This window comes from Apteryx rowi, unplaced genomic scaffold (assembly GCF_003343035.1).
Source record: "Apteryx rowi isolate R43461 unplaced genomic scaffold, aptRow1 scaffold_1120, whole genome shotgun sequence".
Lineage (NCBI taxonomy): Eukaryota > Metazoa > Chordata > Aves > Apterygiformes > Apterygidae > Apteryx > Apteryx rowi.
Genome location: NW_020447332.1, coordinates 22,864 through 48,151, shown reverse-complemented (window position 1 = coordinate 48,151; position 25,288 = coordinate 22,864). Strand labels below are relative to the sequence as shown.

Genomic DNA, 25,288 nt, shown 5'->3' with positions numbered 1-25,288 from the left:
CCTCCCCAGTGCGTGCTGAGGTCAGGCCGGGCTGCAGGAGCGTGTAAGCGCGGAGGAGCCGCGGCGGGGCGGGTGGGGGAAGGGGCCCCCGCGGCCGCGGGGGGTGCGGAGCTGCCCCGTCCCATCGGGAAGTTGAGGCCCGGAGTGGAGCGTTCGGGCCCCTGGTGGCAGCGGCAAAGTTGGGCGTGCGTGGGGGGAGGTGGCTGACCTGCCTCGCCGCTCCTTCTCCTCCATGCGGGCGGTGGCGGCGTGCGGGGGCGGTGCGCAGCGCTGAGCGGCAGCGGGTCGGCGCCGCGGGCCGAGCTGCCGTCCATGGGCGCAGCGCCGTAGGGCCCGGCGGCGACGATGGCCAAATGGCTGAACAAGTACTTCAGCCTGGGCAATAACAAGACCAAGAGTCCCCCGCAGCCTCCGCGGCCCGACTACCGCGAGAAGCGCAACGGTGCCGGCGGCGCGCCCCGCCCCGACGGCCCGCCGCACCTCCACCACCACACCTCGCCCGGCTTCCAGCACCGCCACCTGCGCGACGACACCAGCGACCTGCTGCGTGCCTACCGCGCCCAGAAGGACCGCGACTTTGAGGACCCCTACAGCGGGCCCGGCTCGTCCCTGCGCAAGCTGCGCGCTATATGCCGCCCGGACTACTGCGCGCCCGAGGATGCAGGCGAGGCGGCCCCGAGGGCTTTCTCCTCCTCGTCGTGCTGCACCGCGCCGCCCGCCGCTTCCGCAGCCGTCTCCCCGCACCTGTTCCGCAGCCACAGCGAGCGCCGCCCGGCCACGCCGCCCGACGTCAAGTACATCTCCCCCAAGCACCGACTCATCAAGGTTGAGAGCAGCGGCAGCACCGCTGCCGACGGCACTGGCAAGAAGCTCAGCAAGGGCTGCGAGCAGCTGGCGACTCTCGTCCCCTCTGCCAAGAAAGAGAAAGTAAGTGTGCCCTCCAGCCTGCCAAGCTAAGGATAGGGCTGAGGATGTCCCCATCTCCAGAAGGGTAGCTGGTGGTGGGGCGCAAGCTCCTCTTCAAACGACTCTGGCTCTGGATGGTCTGACACTTGTTAACATCTCTGGGTAGGCAGGTTGTGTGCAGGGCTTGGGGGTGAAGTGACACCTACTCTGGGCTTTTGAACTTACCTCCCTTCTGGCTGCCTGATGGGGCAGGTTTGCAGGTGTACTTGTCTGTGCCCTAGCACACAAGGCACCTGAATGCACATGGGTAAAGGTTGGCCGCTGTGCCAAAACCCTTGTTCTGCAGATTGAATTAGTGAATGCATTCAGAGTTCTTAGTGAAGACTGAGAGAGAGGAAAGTCACTTGCTGCCATCCTGTTTAGATGCCCGATGCAGCCTGAGGTAGCTTTGTCACTCTCTGGCAGGGCAGGTTTGCAGGTGTCCCTGTCTGTGCTCTGGGTCACAGCACACCCCCAACTTAACAACTGCCACCAGGGCCCTTGGATTGCTGTGCTCCTGCTAAACAGGGCCTGAGTCTTTGGGGTCAGGTTGTGGAGCCCTGGGGAGCCATGAGGAACCCCATGCTGATGGGACAAAGTTGTGGCCTCAGCCCCACTGCAGGGGTTCTGGTGTGAATGGGATGGCCATATTTAAAGAAAAAAAAGAAAACAAACCCCCCAAACTGATGTTTTTCTGAGTCAAGAAGGAGAAGAAAACAGGCCTAGGAGGTGTTAGGAGTGTGCAGTGAGGTGTGGGGGAATGGGACTGAGGGGAGGTTTTTTTTCCATGAACTGCTGAGTTTTGAGAGCCACTTTTATGTGGTTCAGGTGGTCACCTACAAGGTTGGGTTCCTCAGTGATGTTGCTTAATGGCTGACTAAACTCAGGAGTGCTGAAAACCTTTGGGGACCTGTTTGCTGTTGCTGCCTTTTTCTCAGGGTTACTCTGTTGTGGATGAGTATGGAGCATTTGACTTGTTTTTAGAATATGCTCATCTTCCAGGGTGAGAACTGGACCAGGCTAGGAGAATGTAAGGGCTGCTTGGCCTTGCAGTTGTTTTAATTTGTTCTGTAACTTCAGTTGCAGGAGTGTTTCGAGTGTGGGGGTTTGTTTTTTTTTGTGTTTTGTTTTGTTTCCCCCTCGCACCCCCCCCCCCCCCCCCCCCCCCGCAGTCACCCACAGCTTCTTGACAGCTATCTGCATAGGGTGAGCTGTATACCTGCTCTGTGCTTGCTTCTGCACATGCAGGAGATGGTCTGATTGAATAAATCGGATTTCAGGATCAGGGAAGAGTCTGCCTTAGAGACTCCGTAGTAAGAACTGTGTGTGGTATTTGGAAAGGCTTTTTTTGTATGGTAACAATCTTCTGCAAATCTGAATATTTTGCTGCTTATTACAGACTTTTGATGGCAGATTGAATGCGGGCACATTCAGTCTGGGCAGTAACTGCTCGTCAGTTGGGCTTCTTATGTCTGCAGCGAACTGATAAACTCACAGGAGAGTTTATTTCAAGATAATGGCAGTCTGCCCATTTTATAAGGTGACAACTTGTCACATGTTCACTAATGTAGTTGAAAATCCTGTCTTACAGCATTACAGTGCTTTGTGTGCCTAAATGTGTTTCCAACTGACATGTACCTGAAGCAAACTCCATAGCTACTGGTCCAGCTGCTAACGTTCTCCTATCTTTTAGTGGTGGTTCTCTACCAGTATTTGTGAAATACTTCAGGCACACACAGTACTGGAAAGCACTGTGCTCAGAGAATTCAGGTTACAGTTTGGGGAGCTTTGAAGAGGTAAGTAGCATTACTCATCTTATAAGCATAGCGTGTATCCCCACACCTCTGTCACCCCCCACATCCCTATAACTATAATTTAGCTTTTTGTTATCATGGAAACTAATATTTCTCCAATTATGTAAGCTGGCCTGTGCAACTTCAGTGTAATAGTCACATCACAGGAATTCTAAGTATTTGCTATCAGTTTAAATGATCTGTGTGTACATGTTTAGGCATGTAACAGGATTGCATTGATTGGTGACACATTTCCATGACAATTTGATAAATTATATCCTGTCCAGATACAAATCCAAATAAATCAGCTTGTCATGATGATGATACAAGATTAAAGCTCTAGGTATTTATTACAATGTCAGTCATTTTATGTATCATCCCTCACTGGAAAAAGCTTTCAGAAAAGTGAATGATTAAAGTCACAATATCAGTATGTATTTTAGTCTTCTATCAATTAACTGTGTTGAGGCCCTGTATCCGCTTTTTAAGGAGATACTTTCTACAGCTTCATACTTTAAAGAAAATAACTGCTTGGGGCAGGAGCTTCCAAGAGCAGCTACTATTTTTTATTGGGCATGATTTTTCTTCTTTTTTTAATCATCTTTCAATTTTAGGCCTTACTGAAGCAATTTTCAAAACAGAAACTGCATCTGTTGTCAAGTGCTCTGGTACAAAACCTGTGCCATAATTACCCAATTCCTCTTCCATTTGTGTGGTTATAAGTCCATGTGCTGTTCTAAGCCTGTGCTGCAGGTTCTAAAATTTGTTTTGAATGAGTAACCTGTAGCTTTTTAAAATAAGGTAATTCCAAAAAATTCCAGGAAAATACATGTGACAAGCAGGAAATCTTAAAATGTCTGAGAAATAAAATCAGCCCTGCACCTGAAAAGGTAGGTGTTAACATGACTCTCTTCAGCTGTTTCATAGATAAGTGATAAACTTGGTAAAGTGATACATGTACCTCTATGATATTCTCATTCCCTCCCTTCCCCTTTTTTAAATGAAGCTTTGTGTAGTTTCTTGTGGTGATGGGAGAGCAGTGTTGCTGTTGTTTCAAAATACATTTACCTCTGTTGGATTTGTCCTTGAACTTTGTTCTGCTGAGGAACGTGGAGAGGGGTTATGTTTTTTCTGTGTGTTGAGTTTTTCACAAATGTTGTTTTTGTGAAAGAAGTGAATGGATCTGGTATAAGTGGATGATGTTTGAGGGAATGATTTAGCTAAAATTCAAAACATTTGTTTCAAGTCATGCATGAAGAAGTGGGTGAATTGTTTCTGTTAATGCTGGAAATCAGTAAGTTCTTCACTAGCTTTCCTTCCCCTAATACAGAGGTGCAGTCAAGGGTAAAGCTGGTAATGTGTTTTGAAAAATTTCTTCTAGGGAACGGGTATTGTCGTGAATACAATTTCTGCTGAAACTGTAAGAGCCATGCACTAGTTACTGCTAAGAGCTGTTGGCTCAAATGAGCATGCCTTTGCTGCACAACAGCCTTTGAACTATAAGGTACAATTAGGCCAGGTAAGAACATACTGCTCTAGCCACTGCATCCAATTGTTTTACTAGCTTTGAGCCCTGGAGATGCTTAGTTTTCGCCCATGCTTCCTGATGTTACAGCACCATTTAGCTTGGGCTAAGAAGCCTGTAACAAATTAAAAGTAAATAAAAATCATTTTTATTTTGGGAAGCTATGTTGGTTTGGGGAAAAGGGAAGATCCAAATGATAGGTTAACTGTGTGATGAAGAGAAGACGGTCATTGTATAAAACACTTGCATGCTCTTGGGAGAGAAATGTGGCTGACCTTGGTTGTGGAGTCAGACACCAGTGTCGAGCTAGCTGCTTTGTTGGAGACAGCTGATGCAGTGGCATTACCTGTCCATATATCTCTTCATATGCACATAGATGCTTTGGCTGAATATTTTCACCCACTCTGAAGGGTAAAGTGCAGCCTGCAGTCTTTTCTCACAGCAGTGTGGACAGCTTTTGTTAGGAGGCTAACATGGCTGGCCTTCATCTTTTTTCGAACTGAGCAGATGCAAGTTTGTTAGTGTACTCATTAATATCTGTGCCCCCCCCCACCTGTCCCTCATTTGTAAGTGGTTGGTTGTAGCCAGTCCTTATGAGAACTGTTGGTGCTCTGCAGTTTAATGATACCAGATAACAAGTGTTGGCACTTGGGTACAATGTGCAGAGACTTTGAGATCGTGTTATACTGAGAAAGCTCCACTGCATATTAAAGGTTCAAATGACACAGTGGCATTTTCCTTGCTTTCCTGTTTGGTTATATCTGATGATACTTCTAACTTTTATATGAGGAGTTAATTTCCTGAATATTAACTTCCTCAGCAATAGAACAAAGAGGAGCTACATCCTTTTCTTTCTGTGCTGTTTATTTTCTCCCAGTGGTAGAAATTAGATTTTTTTTTTTTTAATTTCGCAATCCTGAAATGTAAAGGGAGAGCCTGATAGGCAAGCCTGGTGTACAGTGGTGATAGTGTGCAGGGAGAGAATTTCTTTTTTCTTAAAATTCTGTCACTCACTGAGGGAGAAAAGGTGAAGTCAGAAGGTGTAGTCAGAAAATTTGATAAAAATATTTAAAAAACCCTGAGGAAAAAATCTGTAAATAGCATAGCTTAGTCTACTAAGTACATTAGGAATGAAAGAAAATCCATTTGCCATATATGTCTGTCACCATGGAGAGACGATAGTGTTTAATGATCCAAGAATGTTCAGGAATGTTCAGTAAATGCTTATGTGCGCTCTGGCATCTCTGATCTTTTTTTTTTTTTTGAATATACAAGGATGGAACACTGTTTTTCCTTTATGCAAAACAGAGAAGCATGGTTTTCAACAAGTTAGATGAGTAGTTTTGTAAGTTTTGTGCCTAGCTGTCTGTGTTGGCTGAGCTCAATTATCTATTAAACTTTTAAGAGATACTGGACTAGGAAAGAGATTCAGGGAAGCTGCGGGTGTGCTGCAATTATACATAAAGGACAAATGGGAAAGTACAAATAACTAGAGACTGGTTAGTTTAAAGCAGTCCCAGGAAAAAAGATAGAATAGCTGATTCAGGGAGCAAAGGAGATARAATAATGGCAGGCAACCTGCTGTTACAGAAAGTATCTGTTACATGCGTGACTGTCTTTTGTGAGATTCCAGGCATAGCTTACAAAAGGTACTGCAGAAGTATAATGTGTCTGATATTCAGGAAACTTTGATGTGTAAAGTTAAGAATACTAACTACAGCTGAAGCAAACTGACATTTGGAACAAATGCCCAAGGGAAAGTCATCATCACCAGATGTCTCTGAATTTGGATTGGTGGATTTTTTTTTCTTTTGGGGGGTTTAGTTTTTTTGTTTTGTTTTGTTTTTGTTTTGTTTGTTTGTTTGTTTTTGTTTAGATACTTTAATCAGGCGGGTTTGGAGGTTCCAAGAATGATGCTTATCAGAAAGTGGACTGCAATGTTGATGGCTGATAGGCTGGCTTAGAATCTGGGGCAGCAGCAGCTCAGTTCCTCCAGTACATACAATAAGACATTTCTGGCTTCCATCTTTAGTGCTGATCTGGGAGATGGTTACTGCTCAGCTCTCCTGTGGCAGAGGAGTGAGCACAGAAGAGCTTGAATGACATGTGGCAATATGTGTAAGACTGGCACCTGCTGTATTTGTGTAAGAACAAATGTGAAACTGAACATCGACTGACGGGACAGAAACACTTGGTAAATTGGAGACCACACCACTAGTAGAATGTGTCGAAGCCTTCTTTTGTGACTTTCGCATTTCTGGCATTGTGTGATGCATGTAAATCCATGAAAGTAGTAATACTTGAGGGGAAGGATATTCTGTGTGAAAGGATACTTTGTGTTTGTCTTGCCTATTATGGTTTTCAGGACTTAAATGCTTCTCTGCCTGGCTTTGGGCTGAAGAACCTGCCAGACAGTTACTGTTGTTTTTCATTGCAGCAGCTACATAGGATTTAAGAACTGGGATTGCAGCATACTTGTCCTTTAAAAGACGGTCATTTTATAATGAGCAGCATTTTGCTTTAGCTCTGTGCAGCGGAGGTAGAACTGTGCAGCAGGTCTGGATCTTTAATGCAGCAGACGTTGCAAGTTGCAAGATCCATTTCAACAGGAGAGGCTGTATCTGATGCTGTAGAAAAGAGCTTGGCTGTGTACAAACAGAGCTGATCAATGGGAAAGTACATAAATGTGTGGCAGCAACTGTCAAGCTGGAAACTGTTCCAGGCAGCATAGTTGCTGGCTTGATTTACAAAGGTCTGAAGACAAGGACTGTGTGCATCTTGCACCTGTGCAGGAAGAAAAACTTAGTTTCTATGGGATCCACCTCAGAAGTGTGCTTCACAGAGATCTTGCTGCTAGCTAAGCACAAGAGCTAAAGCCATTTGCCTTGAAAGCTTCCCCCTGTTCTACATGCAACAAGTACCTTTCTTGCACTGCAATAGACTATGGAACTGTTACTTGAGCTCTGCAGATCTTGGAAAACTGTACTTATGCTCCGTGGAAAAATAATAATATCTGCATATGGTTAAAACCTTTTAGTACACATTGTGAATATGTTTGTCTTATTTTTGTATCTGGATGGTCCAAGTTGTATTTGGCCATGCAAGTGAGAATAACTCGTGTGTAATTAACAGAATCTTGTAGGTGATACTTCAGGATGCACTGAGGAAAACTTGAAAACTGTCTGAGCAGTGTGAGGTTCTCTAGATCCAATTATGCACTTCCTAAAGAGCTCGAACTACAAGCAGAACGCAGTGTGTTATATCAGTGTTTAATCTATTACAGCAGAGTGTCAGGCTGCTGCTTTTTACATCTAGCTCCACTGAGACAATCTTGCTCTGTGCTTGTCATTTGGCTCTGGCTTGTGAGCAAAAGAACTGGAGAACAAGGTACTGGTGACTGTGGACCTTATGAACCTGCAGGACTGGCCTGGGTGGGGACATGCATAAAGGCAGCAAACAATTTTTCCCTAGCAGTTCATGGTGCTATATGAGAAAGCAGCAGCTAGAAATGCATTCTTCCACATATGTCAGCCCCATATCAAGGGACTATCACAGTCTTGAGAATGGGAAGATATTCAGTAATTACCTGGGCCTGTGGAGTCTTACTGACTTAGAGCTGTTCTGTGTGATGTGGTCACTGTTTGAAATGATAAGCTGTTGAATTACAAATCTGCCTGACTTATGCAGTAGAGAAGTCTGGGAGTGGCACAGCTTGGAATCATCTCAGCTCTGGGAATCATCCATGTTTTCAAGCTGTTGTAGAGAGAGGGATACAACCAGAGAAAGGGCTATGTGGAAGGAGTCTGAAGCAGTTGGACACTTGTAGATTGACTGGTGGTCTTCCAGAAGAGGCTATCATGTATACTGTCTTGAAGAAAACACATGCAAAACCCTGAAACAAATTACCTCACTTACTGGATACTTGTAAAAAGACTGACTTGCCCCTTCTGAACTCAGATATGCTTCTTGAATCATTTATTGGGAGACTGTAGCTGAAGGTGTTCCACATGGCCTTATCCTGAAAAGGTTCTGTGAAAGACTGATCCTGCAGTACAGATGCTCATAAGGGAACTGTGTAGAGTAGTGGACCTTTGTCCCTGTTCTTCCCTGTGAACAATGTGCCTAATGTTTATGGACCATGTTCACACTGCTAGTTTTTCACTTTTGCTCTCTCTTGCTTCTCGGGAGATCGTGTGACACCAACATGTTTCTGTGCTGGGCTGTCTTCCCAAATCCAACAGCTCTATGCTGCTGTGAGGGACACAGGTTCTGAGCTGTCATGTGCTTAACTTCTGGGCCCCTTCCATTGTAAAAAGTGTTTTTTTTCCTTTGGACTGAGAGTTTGAGAGATATAGAGTATTAGGCCTGAGTTTGAAAGTTCTGTGCAAAAACTTGAAAGAGAAGGGACAAGATTTTTTCCTAAAACTGCTTGCTATTTCTGTTTTTCCTTGCATAGTCCAGCTGTAAGCTGCTGGTTTCACTTCTAATCATAGATACCCTAATCTTGATTTTGTACCCATGTCCCACTACTGGACCACAGGAATTAGCCCATGTGCTTTGTTGTCTCTCCAGCCACTGTTCTGAGCACATCTATGGCCCGAGAGATGGACAGTATGTGTTCTGGAGCAGTTAGTCTGGGCTTAGTGCTCTAACCTTGGTCTCCTCAAAGTCAAGTCTGAAACAGTTATCAAAGCAAATTTGCCAATGACTGAAATGGGCACCAGAGGTTCAGCCTTTGCTGCGAGGGACTTGCTAACCTCTGTTTTCATTTCAATTCTAGCTGGAAAACCAGCAAAACTACTTGCGACTGCAGTGGCCTGCAAGGTCTCAGGCTGTTTTTCATTGGAAGGGTGGAGGCCAGTTTAAAGTGAATTGCTTGTTAATATTTGACTCTTTAAAAAATAGCTGTATTCTGGCTGATGTGGATGAAAACTGCAGAGTTGCTTTGTATCTATAACTGAATTCTATATGTCGATGCCAAACAGTAACCTGCTTGCAACTCCTAAATCTCTTATTTTCTAATGTGTCTTTTCTTGGGCCTTATCTGTTGATTCTGTCTTGAAGGCTTTTTTTTTTTTTTTTTGGGGTATTCTTAAATTTTCTCCATGTGATTTTGCAAAAACCCAAGATAACTGAATTTCCAGTGGTTCTAATTCCAAAGGTGTGAAAGTGTTTCACAGGCTTCGTTTGAGGGATTGATGCCACTGAGATGGACTTCAACCACTTCCAGTTTATAATGTGACAGTAGTTGAGGAGCACTGCAGAGCAAGGGCTTCTGCAGGAGGAGTGTGTGTAGGCAGAGTATCTGTCTGGAATTCAGACCTCTCTGCTCTTTTGAGAGGTTTTAGGATCTATTTTCATCTTTCATTTTTTAAAAAACTGTAAAACCCAAACCAACAAAAGATAGTCTTAATCTTCAAAGAGGTGTCATAACAGTGATCCTTAAATCCACATTGGGGATAATATATAAAATCTGAATGAGATAGAAGTAGGTTCTGAGTTTACACTGCCCATAGCTGTGCTGCATGTTCTCTGGGTAGTTTCTGTGTATGGCTGTTATAAAGATTGTTAGATTGTAGCTTGGTAAAATTGCAGGAAATTTATGTTATGGAAGACTTTACATCCAAATGAATCCTGTCCAAGTGAAGTTTTAGAGTGGTCTCTTTCTTCAAAGAAAGCTCTACCCTTTCAGATACAATCTCTGTCTCTAGTTTCAACCAGTATTGTTCCAGCAAACAGATTTTTGCCATGTCTTCTGTGTAACTCTGCTTGCTGTGGGTGTGGAAAGGAGTGAATACTTGCTTAGTGTGAAACTGGAAGGAGATGCTGTCAGTCAAGGAGAAAGCATTAGTCCACTGAGGTTCAGCTTACTCCCACTACTGTGATCTGTGGCTACCTCATAACTTACCTGTACTTCAGACTTCATGGACATTGCTCTGCCTCAAGCCTCCTTATTCTATCATCAGTCTCAAGTGTCCCTGTCTCCTCTCCCATTCCCTGAGATGTCTACATTACAGAAGTAAGCTGGTTAGCCATAGTGCTTGGCATGATTGCCAAGCCAGAGATCTGCAGGAGATCTTGAGGAATCAAGTCCCTCTGCAGGCAGTTTAAAACATGAAATTCATTTGAGAAGCTTTGCTGCACCTGACAGCCATAAATCTCTGGCAAAAGCGGTGCAAAATTACTGAGATTTCAGCAGTAATGAAGAGCATGAGTTGCGTGATTCACTAAATCCTGGTAGCAATTTTTCTATTTGGAGAATTAAACAAATGACTCAAAGATGGATAAAGACCAAAGGCTACAACCCAGCAGTGACTATCAGCTGCCAAATACTCCAAGGTTATGGTAGGAAGACTGAAAGCTACCAAGAATTCTTACTGCATTCTGTCTCAGGAAGAGACAGGTGTCCTTCATGCTACACACAAGCATCTTCCATTTTTCTCCCCCATGATGAAGTTGCGCAGGGAGAGTTCTGTGGGGGACTCACAGAGGTCTTTGACTGGGGGCTGCAGCTCCTGACAGTCATGCGTAACACCACTCTGCAAATCAATAAATAAGGTGAGATGGTTGATTTGGCCCATACATCACTGTGATTCTAAGTGTACTGAAAGTAACTGAAGTTACTATTCACTGAATTACACAGATGTTGCTGACAGATTTCCAGCTGGCATTCAAGGATGACAGGAAGCATGAGAGGGACATGAGTGCTGTTGTGTTGGTCTTGCTGCTGCTGTATCCCTGGTGGTGGGTGCTTGATGCTGTGTGACACTGAAGTCATTTTAGCTGCTGGTCTGACATGGAGGAAGAGACCCAGAAATATGGAGTGCAGGAAGATGAAGTCAAGTCTAGAGGAAATTTGTGTCTGAGTCCTGAGCTGTGGTGTAGGGGCCCTGGTTCATCAGGGAGTGAGTTTGTCCTATGACTGTTCTTCCCCAGCCAAGTGCAGACTAAGTGCTGGGCTCTAATGCTTTTCTAATGCTTTTTTACTCATGCCTTGGAACAGGCATGAGTAAAGCAGCAGAGTGAAGGAGATGCTGAACATCAACTGGGAATTTTGGGAGTGACTTTCCATCTAGGATAATGCAACTCTGTGAGCCCTGAGCTGTGCAGAGGAACAAGCTAATTGTATAGAGTTTGCCACCAACACTGTGTTTTTGGGAAAATTCTGTATGGAGCTGTGCTTGCTTGCTCTTTGTCACTGAGTGTGGAGAAGCCTTCTGTTGCTGGTGGACTAGAACTTTATTGACATACCCGGGTTGCTCTACTGGTCTTTCAGCCATGGCATAGCATCGTAGAGTGGCTCTGCTATGCCCGAAGAGCCTTCTCCAGGGCTGCTGCCACTGTGGAGTTTGTAGAGCATCTTCTGTATTAGAGAAGTCCACATGCTACTGTTGCTGCAGGGAAGGAGGAAGGGGACAGGAGCTGCTTGTGATGGCAGCTGGAGGTAAGACTGAAACACCCTGATTTCAGAAGTTGCCAGCTGTGTGCAGAACACTGGCCAGGACAGCAGAATGCTGACTGTGCTCCTCTTGGCCAGAGCTGTAGACTGGAACTGCCTATCTGAACTTCTCTGAGCAGGCAGAGGGGTCCCCCCTGCCCTTCCTGAGCTCCCTAATGCAGAGGCTGGAGCCATGTGGCTCTACTGCTGCTCAGCAGGTTGCTGCCTTATCTTTGAGAGGTCAGGTGGGGTTGGGGATTGTCCCTGAAAGGCTGTCACTGCCTGTGGTAGCCATCCAGGTCCTGGCACTGGAGTGCCTTTTACCAACCTGCCTTTTCATGTGTGTTTCACAGTTGGATCTGACTGCTTTGCATAAATTCACCACTTTATCTGTGTCTCTGTTGATTGCTGTCAGAATCTATGCTATGAAAATCCTTCCAGGGAAGGGAGTGGAGAAGTTTATTACTGTTATGTGTCTTTGGCGATTCCATAGTGATGATTTTGGCCTGGTTCCAGCAGCTGACAGCTGCATGGGGACAAGAGTGAATCCTGCACGCTGTAGACACAATTCATGTTCTCCCAGACTCTGTAGATTTTCATGTCAGACACAGGGACCCTGGAGCATTCCCTGTTAAAACTCAACTTACACCCCGGAATTAGCTGACCAAAAGTATTAGAGGAATGAATAATAAATAATAGCAGTAATGAGATATGTCCCTATGGATACACTTTCTTTCATCGTTGTGCTTTTATGTTGAGCCAGGAATTCTAACTGAAGTCTGCAGACTGATACAATTAATAAATGTAGGAGACAAGAAGGTGTAGCATTTAACCTCAAAAGGTAGTAGCACAATCTGCAGAGGGCTAAAAGTAGCCTCTGTATAATGAAAGAAAAAAATAATGGTGTCTACCTAAAATGAATGTACTGTTGGAGTATGCATGGATAGCAAAAGAAAGCAGGAGAAAAGAGTCAAAATGCAAAAATTGCTTGTGGTCACTCTAAGATTTATTGGCTTACTGTATGGGTTTCAATTTTAAATGCAAGTATATTGCCTGTGGAAGGATTTTTTTCTAAATTATTGAGCTAGGTGCAGAGCAGGAATTGGAGGAAATGTGCAGGGCAGTCAATCAGTATTGCACTTGTATGTCTTCTGTCTTTACTGGAACAAATATCTGAATGGAATCTAGATGCATACTTAATCACATCCTCTGATGTTCACATCTTCCTTCTGATCTCAAGCTGTTGCTGTATTATACCAGTTACACTCGTCTATTTCATTTAAGTAAATTTCCCTCAAATTTAGTATTTCTTGTTACGTATGTTGAAATGATTTGTAATGTTGTGAAATCTACATAATATGGGAGTGGAGGTGTATGTTGTATATATATGTGTGTATGTGTGTGTGTAATATATATGCATACCTGCTGAGAGAGGTTATGGAATTCCCATCCTTGGAGATTTCAGTACTGAACAACCTGGTCTATCCTTGACATTAGCCCTGCTTTGAGGAGGATGTGGTTTAATTATCTTCAGAGGTCTCATCTGACCTAAGTCTTTCTGTGACTCTGAAGTTCAAAAACTGCCATAGAGCCTGAGCATTGCTAACAGACTTTTATTTATGTTAATATAGTGTATTCCTATAAGGATAGTAACTCAGGATCTAAGGTACAGCTCTGTCAAGCTGAAGTCTCTTTCCCTTTCTATAGAGAATTCTTTGCAGTAAGTGAATGTGAAGTTAGTCTGACACTTTCTTCTGAAAAGGCAAGGAGGAATGAACAGGATTTTGTTCAGGTCAAGTGCATGGGTATACAGTTGGGCGTGGCTTTTGAGTCAATGAATGGGAGTGATACTGTGGGGACACTAAGGCACAGCTGAATGCTGGTGCTGATCAGCAGGAAGGAGAGGACTGTACTTACCTGCATAGATAGTCCTCTGAATTTTAAAGTGGGTGTATGCAGCAGCTAGGGTAGTTAAATCTGCATGCTAAAGTACTGAGACACTAGACATAGAATTGTGTAATGCTCTTCTCTGTCTGTTTCTAGATTTGGGTCACCATAAATCCAGCTTGCTTATTGTTATGTGACAGCACAGATCTTACCTCTGTCTGCAGCCTCCCCTCCAAAACTGCTCAGGTAAGGGAAAGGTCTGCCTTGCAGTTATTTGCTTGCCTAGCAGCTGGATGTGTGAACCCTGTTAGCATTAGGGCTATTCTAACGTAAAGTATACATGGAAGTGGAACCTTCCATAGACAGAATAAAGCTAAGCAGTTTGTACTTTAAAGGGCTTTTTAATTCTAAAGGAAAAGTAGATGCAGTAACTCATGTAAGAACATGCATTGGGACTTAAGTAAATGTCTTTTAGCCTGGTGTAATGAGTTTGGAAGCCTAGAAAAGAAAATGTGAACCAGTATATCTTTCTTTAACCATCAAGTTGATTAATAAACATTGTATAATTGGTTTGCACTCTGCTCTTTTTTTGTGGTGGCCAGTTTGCCATTGTATTTGCTTAGATCAATGAAGAAATATCTTTGCTAGGTTTTCACATGCTCCTTTGCTCCCCAGCTGACTGACACTGATATGGAGGAGAGAGATTCTTGTCTCTAAACACTTTTGTGTATCCTTGCCTAGCAACAGTTGGATATGGTGCTTGATTCCCAGACATTCAAGCTCAGCACTGCCCCATGGCAAAGGATATGGTTTGACTTCTCTCTCCTTTGCTGCCTTGTGCTGCTGTGATTGCATCTTGTGAATAATGGTATGCTAGGCCTGCTGTAGAAAGATGGAGTAACATGAGACCTGACTGTTGAAACAGCATATGATGTATTCTGGTGATAAAGAGGAAGGGGACTATGATCCAGATCTTCCTGGATATGTCACTGTTTCTATAAATGTCACTATAAAACAGTTCATTGTTTAGATGTGGAAATGGATATAAGCTGTGGATTTGGAGTAGTCCTGTGGCATGCCTGATGTATAGAACAGTTTTGTACAGAGCACATCTGCCAACAGCAGTGCACAGGACATTCGTTTTTGGGGGTTTTGCCTTTTTTCTTTCTTTCTTTCTTTCTTTCTTTCTTTTTTCTTTTTTTTTGGACTGGTTTTCCAAAGGAAACACCACCTATAAACTGCTGTCTGTCCTTCTATAACTTTTGGATCTGTTGGCAGATACTGGAAGGAATATATTCAAGTTCAATATAGGTGGGTGAATGGGTTGAGGAAGGACATCCTACCAAAGGGAAAGCAGGTAGAGCTGCCTTTTTAAACTTTCAGCAACAGCATCTATGTTGCCTTACATGGAGTAGGGACATCACATGGATTAGCAGGGAACTGCAGTTACTGCTTGGGGAATGGGGGGCATAGAGGAGAGAGATGGGGAGGCATTAGCCACAAAAGGACACAAACTGGTGAGAAGACAGGCACTGTTGTTTATGTATGAACTTGTTAGCGGTGGGGTCCTGTCACTGTGAAATGCAGACTGATGCATTTGCTTGAAATCTGGAAACTGCAAACAGGAATTCATCCAGTCTTAAAACTAACTTTTATGTATGGGGGTGTAGCTCTTGAAACTCTGTTAAATAATGGCTGATTTCCTGTTTGACATCTCGCTACCATGTTCATCCCTGTGTCAGAAATTTAGGAGACACCTTTCCAAATTTGTACTTCAGTTGCATTTAGACAAGGAATGTGTCACTCCAGAAAACAAAGCTGTGAATGAGGCCTCTAATTTGCTCCAGGGCTGGAGCTGATATGGGCCTTTCCAACTCCCAAATCCAGGAGTAGAGGGAGAATTTCCAGACATAGCTCCATCTTTGGAGTAATCCTCCCAGAATCATGACCTAAATTTCTGACTCCTTAGCCAGATATTCAAAAGCCTGTTTTTGCTGTTCTGATCTAACGCTGCCAGGATGGTGGAGATCCTTCTGCTGGCCCTTTTGCAAATTGGATGGTATATAGGTCACTGTATTTGCAGGTTTTCCAAGTCTGTGAATTTTATTTTGCAAAAGGCAGTACTGAGGCTGTGGGGAGGATTGCCTGAACTTGCATCTGGTGTTTCACAGGAGAAAGTAAGTGCACATTTTTATTTGTTTGGAAAACAAATCTAGACCAAACTTAGTGGTTGTTCTGTATGCAGACTAAACTTCTAGGTTTCATCACCAGAGACCTTTCTGATATGTAGTCCCCTGAGCATTACATGAAAAGACTCTTTTTAAGGAAATATCTGCCTAGAGTTTGTTTGAGAAGTGAGACCAGCAGATCCCTTGGGTACAAGAAGGAAAAGTTGGTAGTTGTTCAACTTTTCACACAGTTTTAAAACTGGATCTCCAAATTTGTTTAGCAGATGGATGTTTAATACACAGTGACTTCTGCTGTGGCTAGTAACTGCTCTTTTGTGACTAAATTCTCAGGATGAGGAATTTGCATTACACACCTTCAGTGTGTAGGTGCCTTCTTTTTCAGAAGAGCTCCTCCTGTATCTCTGCTGGCAGTTACTTGTTCTTGAATATGATATCAATGTATTAAACTAAAAATTGTGAGTCACAAAAACTGAGAAGGGATGAGTATACGGTCTGCCTAGATAATAAATGTCTTTCAAAGCTTTGTCAGGCAGGAGAGGTCTTTTGCTTTTTGCTTAGTGTTATTTATCATAATTCCTTCTGTATTCTCCATGTAAATAATATATATAATTAAGAATATAATTAGTAGGATATAACTAATCTGGATAGCCACTAAATCAGTCAGCAAACAGATTTTTCTGCCCTGAAGTTGCTGTCCCAGGGATAGCTCTTCTGTATCTTGCTTCAGTTCAAAGAGGTATTATCCCTAATGACTGAGTTTATTTTAGTGTGGTAAGTTCTCAGTAGTTTCTTTTTTTGCTCATTTCTTTTAAAAATATATTTTTCAGCCAGGTACAGATATCTGCAAAATCATGCTTTTAGGTCTGTTTGTTGTTTTCTTGCTTTGACTGCATATGGAAATCATGCTTTTGCATGTGCAAACACTGCTTTAGACTTGAAGAACATGCTTCAACTACGAAGCTTGCATCTTAATTACTACGTATTAGAGGGGCAAAACAGACTCACTGTGAAGCTTATATCTAATAGGTTATTATTGTTATTATTATTATTTTTAATTTTGTGTCTGCTACTTGGCATCTTAGCAAGCATCTGTATTACAAGCAACAGTATTACTGTTTTGAATCTCCCAGTTTACCTAGTAATTGAGGCATGTTCATTTTCTTTTGCATTTGAGTTTTAACAGACTACCTGCTTGGGAACTCATGAGACCTTTCATTGAATCAATGAGGGTTGATCTGCCTGATCTAGGAAGCTCGGATATAAGTTTCACATACTTTAGATTAATGCACTTTTCCTTATGTCTTGATGTTACTTGAACAACATGATAGAAAACAGTACTGTATTTTTTTTTTTTCACTCCTGTTTCTGTTGTGGAATTTGTGAACTGGTCTTGAAGTTGCTTTATTTGATTGATATTTACTTATTCTACCTTATGATTATTTTCTAAGATGTTAGTTGTTATGGGCCTGGCTTTTGTGTCTTTAAAGAATTGTCCCTGGTTTTCTTTCCCAATATGCTATTCTTCTAAAGTCAAGATTAATTCATTTTTATTGAAAAGAGTTTAATACAGTTGGATAAATGCATGTAGATGGATTACACAGCAAGAGTATTTAGCTGAAAAATAGTTTACTCTGTTTGAATGATTGAAAGCAATTACCTGTTCTTGGCATAGGCCACTGGGAGAGTGAATTATGTGAGGCTTGGTCTGTAATACAGCTCTTTGACAGGATTATTCCAAGCAAAATTCTGATAAGGTACCTGAAATCTAAATGACTTCAGTGCTAAAGCCTGTCAGCTGGCTAGTATCTGGAATAAAGACTCAGCAAATCCTGTGGTGAGAGGCTTTGTGTGGTCAGCTGACACAGCACAGTTTTTCTTCATTGTTCTGATACCAGAGCTCTGGTGTAATGCATGATCTTTCTTTTCAGTGGCTGAGTGTCTCTTGAGTCCAYGGTGTTACATTCCAAACATTATTCCTATGTTAAAGACAAGGATGGCTTACTGAGTTAAATTTGAAATCAACAGAGATCATGAATTTGCAACAGTGAAATGCAGGAGACTCAGTCCTTGGTTTGAATAGATGTGATATTTGGCAGTATGCCTCCTAGTATAAGGAACTACTTCTGTGCCCCAGAATTGTGAGGATTTACAGATGCTCAGGGCAAGTGCAGCTTCTTAGCACCAGGAGAGGTTGGTAACAGTTACCTGGGGAGCTTTCTGGCAGCTCAGAGCTTTAGAGCTACATTTTATTGGGAAATACAGATATAGAGCTCCAGGAAGGGAAGCAGATTGTTATTTCTGCCTGAATGAGTTTGGAAGAGAAAGCTTGGGGTTGATGGGGTGTTATGGGGGGAGGAGTTTGCTCAATCTGACAAATGTGTTAGGTGACCTGTTTGAAAGCACAGTTATGATGAGCTGTACAGAATTTCATAGTGACCATGATATTGTTATTCATCTGGAGGGGAGGAGTTTGCAGCCAATGTCTGAGTGAAGGAAGGTTTTCATTCCAGGAAATACTATAGTAGGTAGATTTCCAAACTGTAATCTGGTACAGATTCAAAATTGGGGCATATGGGTCTTCTGGAAGGTTTGGGCCCTCCGACAAATCACTTAGTTTTGCTGTTAGAAAGCAGCGTTTGTTTTGTTAGACTTCTTCTGAATAGCAAGTTAGTCACTTTAATCCTTTTATTAGGTACCATGAGCTCTTATTTTACCATTAAGCTTAAGGCAAATCAGTCTCCGATTTATCCTGTTTGACAGCATTTTGTATGTATAATTTCTTTCACAGTGTATTTTTGGCAAATGGAGAAGAAGAAATATCAAATAGCTATCCATGTTAGGCTGTTTTCTCTTTCGTGTTTTAGTACAGTTATGTTAACGACTGACAACTATTAGGTGTAAGCATCTGTAATGAGAGAGCAGCAGGGAGCCTATGATACCATCCATCAACTTTTGACAGGGCTGCATCAGAAAACTAAATGGATAGCAGTTCAGCTGCAGAGCTTTTGGAGATAAACCGATCCTTGTGACTAGGATAAATTAGTGCTGCGAGATACACATTGTTGTCTTTGTATTAAATGTGTGCAGCCACTGATACTTCTCTGACAGTATGGTTGAGTGCTGCTTGCGTGTATGTTGCCAAAGATGGGGAGAGGGGGCGTTTTTCCTTTGAGCTAACTGTTATTCACAATAATGAAACAATCATTTCAACCATTATGTGAAAGAAAGGATTATTTTTTGTCCCTCTATTATCCTCGTCAGTCTGCTAGTTTCCTATTGAAGGGAAGCTTCCAAGCACTTTAAATTGAGTGAAGGAAAACACCCTTGATCTATAATTAAAAAATCAACCCAAGATACTTTGGGATTACCATTGTTAACCTGTGACCATAGGACAATGAAGGCTTGCTCTGACATTTTAGGTCTGTGAGTTCTGTGAAGACGAATACAACCTCTAAAGGGACCTCCTGTGGCGCCTTCCAACCTGAATTGTTCTATGATTCTGTGGGCATCCTGATACTGAGGAATGGGATAGAAGCTTGCCTCTGCTTTCTGTGCTTCAGGCTCTTCACTTGCCTGTGGTACTCCTCTGCCTGTTCTATATTGCATCTCTGTGTGTCTAGAACCAAGATTATCTTAGCCTGTTCAGTCATAGGGAGGAACGATTTCTATGAGCTGATTATAGTGCCTACATAACCAATGGGACTTATCGTATGATGATTTTGTGTGGGGCAACAGAGGGTGGTAATGCAGGGTAAGAGGTGAGGTTTTCTGTCCTTCAGTATTTCTGATCTCCTAATGGAGGAAGGGAACTTGTTCTTTTGACAGATAATTTCTTCACTGCCTTTTATTGTCTAGTTTCACTAAACACAGGTAAATGGAATGCTCCTTTAAGGGAAAAGATAGCACAGATTGGTCCAAGGAAATGAGCTTTAAGCAAAATCTTATTTTGTGGCTTGTTGCTTTTCAACAAAGAATTAAAATGTTAGTTTTTTATTAATGGAGTGAAAAGAACAGCCTATGAATATCTCATTGGAAAAAATTTTACCAGTATTTTCTGTTATGGCTTATAACTCTAAAAAGGTAGAGACAATCTGCATATGTAAGCATGCTTTTCTGCAAATACGAACAAACTATTCTGATAAGAGAAGAACTGCCCAGGATGGAATATGCTGAGTGATTAGTTCTTTGTAATTTGCCAGTCACAATTATTCCATGTTTTGTGCTACTCAAAAATTTTTTTGAAGTAGAATCTGCCTTTGTGAGGCCTCTGGTGTGATGAACAGGAGCAGGCATACTTCTATTTCAGCACCAGTAAGTAGCTGATGTGTGGAAGTTGTGTGTTTGTCTGAACCCAGATTGCATTTTGAAGATGAGATAGGATACAGCTGTGTGAAACTTTGGATTTTTTTGCTTTTGGGGTGTTGCTTCCTTCTGACTTACAGATATCAGTGGCAATTCCAGTAACGGTTACTTTCCTGTCTTTCAGGTCTTGATACCAGATGACTACTCAGATCCATTTGATGCCAAAAGTGAATTGAACAAAATGGGGAAAGGGGAGAACACTGGCTATATGGAACCCTATGAAGCCCAGAGAATAATGACTGGTAAGAAAAAAGGATTGCACATGTACATATGTGAGGTTTAATTGCATGGCAGTTCACATGGATATTACAACTGCTCTGAAACAGAAATGTCCTTGGGCACATGGACCTGTGTTTTTTGAAGATGCTCAGACAGTCAATAGTAAATGTCATGTAGGCTGTTGTAGGACTGTGTCTGCCTTGGCACCTAAATACACTTCTGGATCTGGCAGTTGAGTATAGATAGCTTGAACTGTGTTGTAAGAAGATGACAGTGATAGGAGCACTGGGAGTTGGCGTGTGCATGGCCCTGCTTGCCAGTGGCAAGGCTGTGGCTTAGCAGGGATGTGTACATAGCAGGGATGGCTGAAGCATGGCACTGCATTAGTTCACTTAAAAGCAATTAGTCAGTTTGCTTGTGACCTTACTTCTTCATCTGATTTCAGCTTCTTGGTCCTGCCTTTACTGCAGGAGGACTGCAAAGCTACATCCTCATGTCTCTTTCTTCCTTGATTCTCTGGTGCTCTGTTTTTCTGTGTCTGTGGACAAAATGGGACCCTTAGGATGCCTTTGAGCCTTTAACTGCTATTCTTTGTAGTCTGCTTCCTTTGTTGTCATGTAGGGAGGTGGCTTATGGCGGTAATGTTCTAAGAATTTGGACTGCTGAACACCCCTTGTCCTCTCATTATGTGAGATGTATAATGTGATTATTATTCATGTGTTTTCCTCATATGATCTGCATCCATTTCCTACGAATAGGCTTTGCAGCCTGCAAGCTTTTCTGGGGGCCAGGGGCCATATCTTCTGCATTTATGAATGTTTGACTCAGTCAGCACATACCTTTGTGCAGGATCAGTAGTGCATTTCTCAGATGTACAGTAGGTGCTTTTATTATGAGCTGAATGTCACAATTAGTCCTTCTGTTTTGCCTAGTTAAGTTGTTTGTATGCTTTCCTTTTCTATCAGCAACTCCTGCTTTGGGCCCTCAGGAAAGATCAGTCAGTGGGAGAGGATGAGGCAGTTTGATGCACTGATCCCTTTTGCATGCAAGTGTTCCTATTTTTCTTTTTTTAAAGAGCAGGCCTGAAGAAAGGCACAGGAAATGACCTGTAGAGCACATTGTTTGGAAGGTTTCAGTATCTTAGAGTGACTGGGAACTTTTATATATCCTTGATGTAAATCTCATTTTAGCTGAGGAATCTTCAAATGAATAAATTGGTTTGAATGGATTCTTGCTACTTACACAGCAGTGATGAAAGCATTTTTTTCCACAGTAGAAATGTAATAGTGAGCACTTGTAATTTTAGCTTTGAAGTTGACAGTACCTGATTTCTTTCTCCCTGTATTTAGGGCAAGAGCTTATTCTATATCTTTTTACAGGGTTAGCCATAATAAATGGGATGGTTATGTGGACAATACTGGGTGGATTAGCAGTTAATTTGTGTAGCTTTGCAATTGGAAAACCCTTGTCTACAACCCTCTTGGTCAAATCAGTGTTTGGTGCAGCTGAGGAGCTAGCAAATCTGCTATGTATGTTCTTATAAAGCAGATGTGAGGAGATCTCAGATGATAAAAGTACTTCCAACACTGGGGTTTAATTGTATATGTTGATACAGCAAGTATTCTGAATATGCCTTTGAGCTGGTAGAAGGTGCTTGATAATCCCTGAAGATGCTTAGTGCTTTGACATCTGGGTGTTTTGGTTCCTATCCTACCCTCTTCCTGTCCTAATGCTGAAAATAGAAAAATAGAAAAAGTCTTTCCATTAACCTCAGTGAGATTAAGTTATGTTCCATCATATTCAAGCATGTGATTTTTTGTTTTTTTAATTGCTCCAAGATTATCCAGTTTGCAGTTCCCATATGAATTCTGTTCTATTATGTAACTACTACAGAGTAGCCTTTCTAAAGAAAGCATTTAGTCTTAGTTTGGTTTGGTCTCAAAATGTTTGCTGCTTTGTTTGTGATGTTTGTTAGCTGTACTGTTAGAGGGGCAAAAAGCATGTTATATGGCTGTCCATTTAACTTCAACTCATCTGGTGAAATTCTTTTGTGTATTTAGAATGAGTTAATCCCAAACTGGAATCTGCTTTCAGGAGCAGAAAACACTTTGGAAGAGACAAAGAAAACAAAGTGTGGGTGGTGGGGGGTCTTTGCCAGCTTTCAGAGCTCTTCTCCATGCTTGATTACAATTTCAGCCTTTTTGTTTAAAGCCCGTAGAGACTGACTATAAAAAATGCATAGCAAAGATACGGGGGGATGAGCCTCTCTTGTGGATTGATAGTGAGGAATATGCCCCATTTAAGACTTGCTATCCTTTCTTTCTAAGCAAGTTTTAAGGTCCCTTGTAATGATTGTACATTGCTGATGATTATAAAAAGCAAAGAGGTGTGCTTCTGCAGGAACTTAGGTATCAGCTCACATACTTTATTGTGTCAGTCAGAAGTGTTGTTTTCTGTTCAACCTGTTACATTATTTACCTTCAGCATGATGTGGCAGAATGGGAGATATCTCGAGGCCCTGTCTTGTGGAGAGATTACAAAAATCCCCCACCCCCTTCACCCCTTTAAACTCTGCTGTACTTCTGCTTTGCACTTCTATGTCACACAGGTAATGTGCAAGGGTGTTTTATGCAACTTGCTGGCTCCACAATTCTTTATGCCATAGTTGTATTAAAGATAATGGTATTGTCATAGCCTGATGGTACAAATGTCTCCTTAAGTCGTTTAATGTCAGGCTAGCTTGACCTTGTGGTTTTCACAGATAAGAATACTTCCAGAGAAGTCACAGATGATTTTATTAGGGAAAAAAAAACTAGTATTTTTCTGTTCCTTTTAATGAGGGTCAAATAGAGATCACTAAATTCTTCCTAGTCTGGAAGAGAACTCATAATTCAGCTTACCTATTTCAGTCAACCTTCAGATATAAAACTTTCCCTGCTTTTGTTTCCATAAAGCTGGGAGTTCACCAGTCTGTTTTTTACTTCTGTGAATGCCATACCATCAGCTTAGAATGGCTTTTCTGTCTGTTATTCCTCTTTTTAACTGTAGAGCTTTTTTGTCTGCTCATTCTTTGTTTACAGATGTATCCTAACTTTTGATTAAGTCTGAATTCTGACACCAGCTGTTAGAATTGCACCAGATGCAAGGGTTAGTCTGAAATTGGGGTCTAAATTGTTTGTGCAAGCTGCATGCTCCTTGAGGGAATAAAGAGTTAGGCAAAACCCTATGACTTCAATTGGAGAAGCTAAGTTTACACCTAAAGAAAAATCTATGCTGTGTGAAATAAGTATTGTGTTCATCAAAAGCTCATTTTATTCCCCACTGAAAGCTGTGGGGGCTCAGAGATGTAATGTCAAATGGCTTCAGGTATTGAAGACAATAATTAGAATCTTCAGGGACAATCTTTGGTCACTACTAAAAGAAACTTACTGGTCCGTCTAATCCCATGCTGTCTGTGGTAGAAGTGTATTTAATCAAGCTTGAAGTTTTTTCTGCTGATAGTGTCCCTCAAAATACTGTCTTCCCAGACTTGCAGATCAGGCTGGCTGGAAGAAAGTGACCCTTATGCCAACCTTTGGAAAGGCTTAACCTGAGGCCAAGGCAGGGTGTGGTGAGAACCACTGCATGCTTTTGTTAAGATGTCGTCTCCTGGCAGCCGCCCACATCCGCTGCCTGGGCAGATAATCCTGAGTGTTTGTCCTGTCTTCAGGGAGCCTGTGCCAAAGGTTCAGAGAAAATCCCTGGGGGCCCACTTACTTTAACAGTGGCTTCTCTTCTCTTGTGCCCAAATGGGACATAGGATAGCTGATTATGTAGAAAACTAAGACTCCATTCCCTTTGGTTGCCTGATAGTCTTTGTTCAGTGACAGACTTCTCTGCAGCAGATACCCAACTAAACTCTGGAAACTGCAGTGAAACAGAAGATAAATTATGAATTATCATGGGGATGCGGTAGTTAAGGTTGTGCTGATTTCCAGTTACAGCATGGCATAAAGATACCACCACTTTTTATTTTTATTTTATTTTTTTTAATTTGATTTAATATCTAAATCCAGTATGGCAAAAGTGATGTCTCTTTCTGTAATTCCTCTCAGCAGAAAAAACATTTCTTGCTAAGTTTTATCAGATAAAACCTTTTGAAACTCTCCCCTGTTAAAATACAATCTTTTTTTTCTCATATGCCACATACACTGTAAATACACAGCTGTGGTTACCACATGACCCCATGACTCCAGTTGTATATGTGTGCATGCTTGTGTACATGTGCTATCCAGCACCTAGGATGGAAGGTGTGTGAAGTAAAATGGGGGACACTTCCTTTTCTGTGTAAGGGTTAGCAAGTGCATATTCATGTTGTTCTGGCTTTCTAGTTACTTGCCTCTTGACTACTTCTACGCAAATGGTTTTAAGCTTAAGAAGGAAAAAATATCAAATCTGCGATCCTGTGAGACTTTTGACCAAAAACTACAAATCTATCCATTTAAAAGCTATAATAACTTCATGTTCTGATGCCAAAATTCACTGGGGGTACAAAACCACACCTTTGCCCTTGTCTGCTACCAGAAAAAAGCACCGAAAGGAGAAAAAAAACCCACCAACAAACATCCAGTAACTTGTTTACCTCTATTTTTTAAAAATTAGGTTTGTGTTGAATAATACCCACTGTTGCAATGCCACAGAAGTTGTTGGATGATAACTTTGATCAGGTAAGCTAATGGACTGAATTAGGAAGATGAGCCGTTGTTAAATAAGAGTTAAACTCGTCTTGTGGTTAAGCAGTTTTTGGTGAAGGCTGAGCAGGAATCTCCTTGGGCAATCTTCAGTGATCTGCCTTTTAAACTTATGCCTTTTGTGTAGTCCAGATTCTGTTTGGCTTCCCCAGGACTTTGCTGTTTAATGGATTTGGTGCTTTGAATACCCTTCGAATGTG

General features: G+C 42.1%; 1 protein-coding gene across 3 annotated transcripts; it reads left to right on the top strand.

The window, feature by feature from the left end:
- On the top strand, positions 1-25,064 carry LOC112971876 (SH2 domain-containing adapter protein B-like). 3 transcript variants are annotated; one of them, XM_026077722.1, is made up of 5 exons: positions 1-927; positions 13,745-13,834; positions 15,706-15,765; positions 20,264-20,381; positions 25,000-25,064. In XM_026077722.1, the coding sequence occupies exons 1-5, from the start codon at positions 346-348 to the stop codon at positions 25,008-25,010; spliced, it is 861 nt and encodes a 286-aa protein (XP_025933507.1). In that variant the 5' UTR covers positions 1-345; the 3' UTR covers positions 25,011-25,064. The 3 variants fall into 3 exon arrangements, with proteins under 3 accessions (XP_025933507.1, XP_025933514.1, XP_025933524.1); XM_026077729.1 differs by lacking the exon at positions 25,000-25,064 and having other exon boundaries at positions 15,672-15,765; positions 20,264-20,345; XM_026077739.1 differs by lacking the exons at positions 20,264-20,381; positions 25,000-25,064 and adding an exon at positions 20,022-20,039.
- Positions 25,065-25,288: the final 224 nt, after the last annotated feature.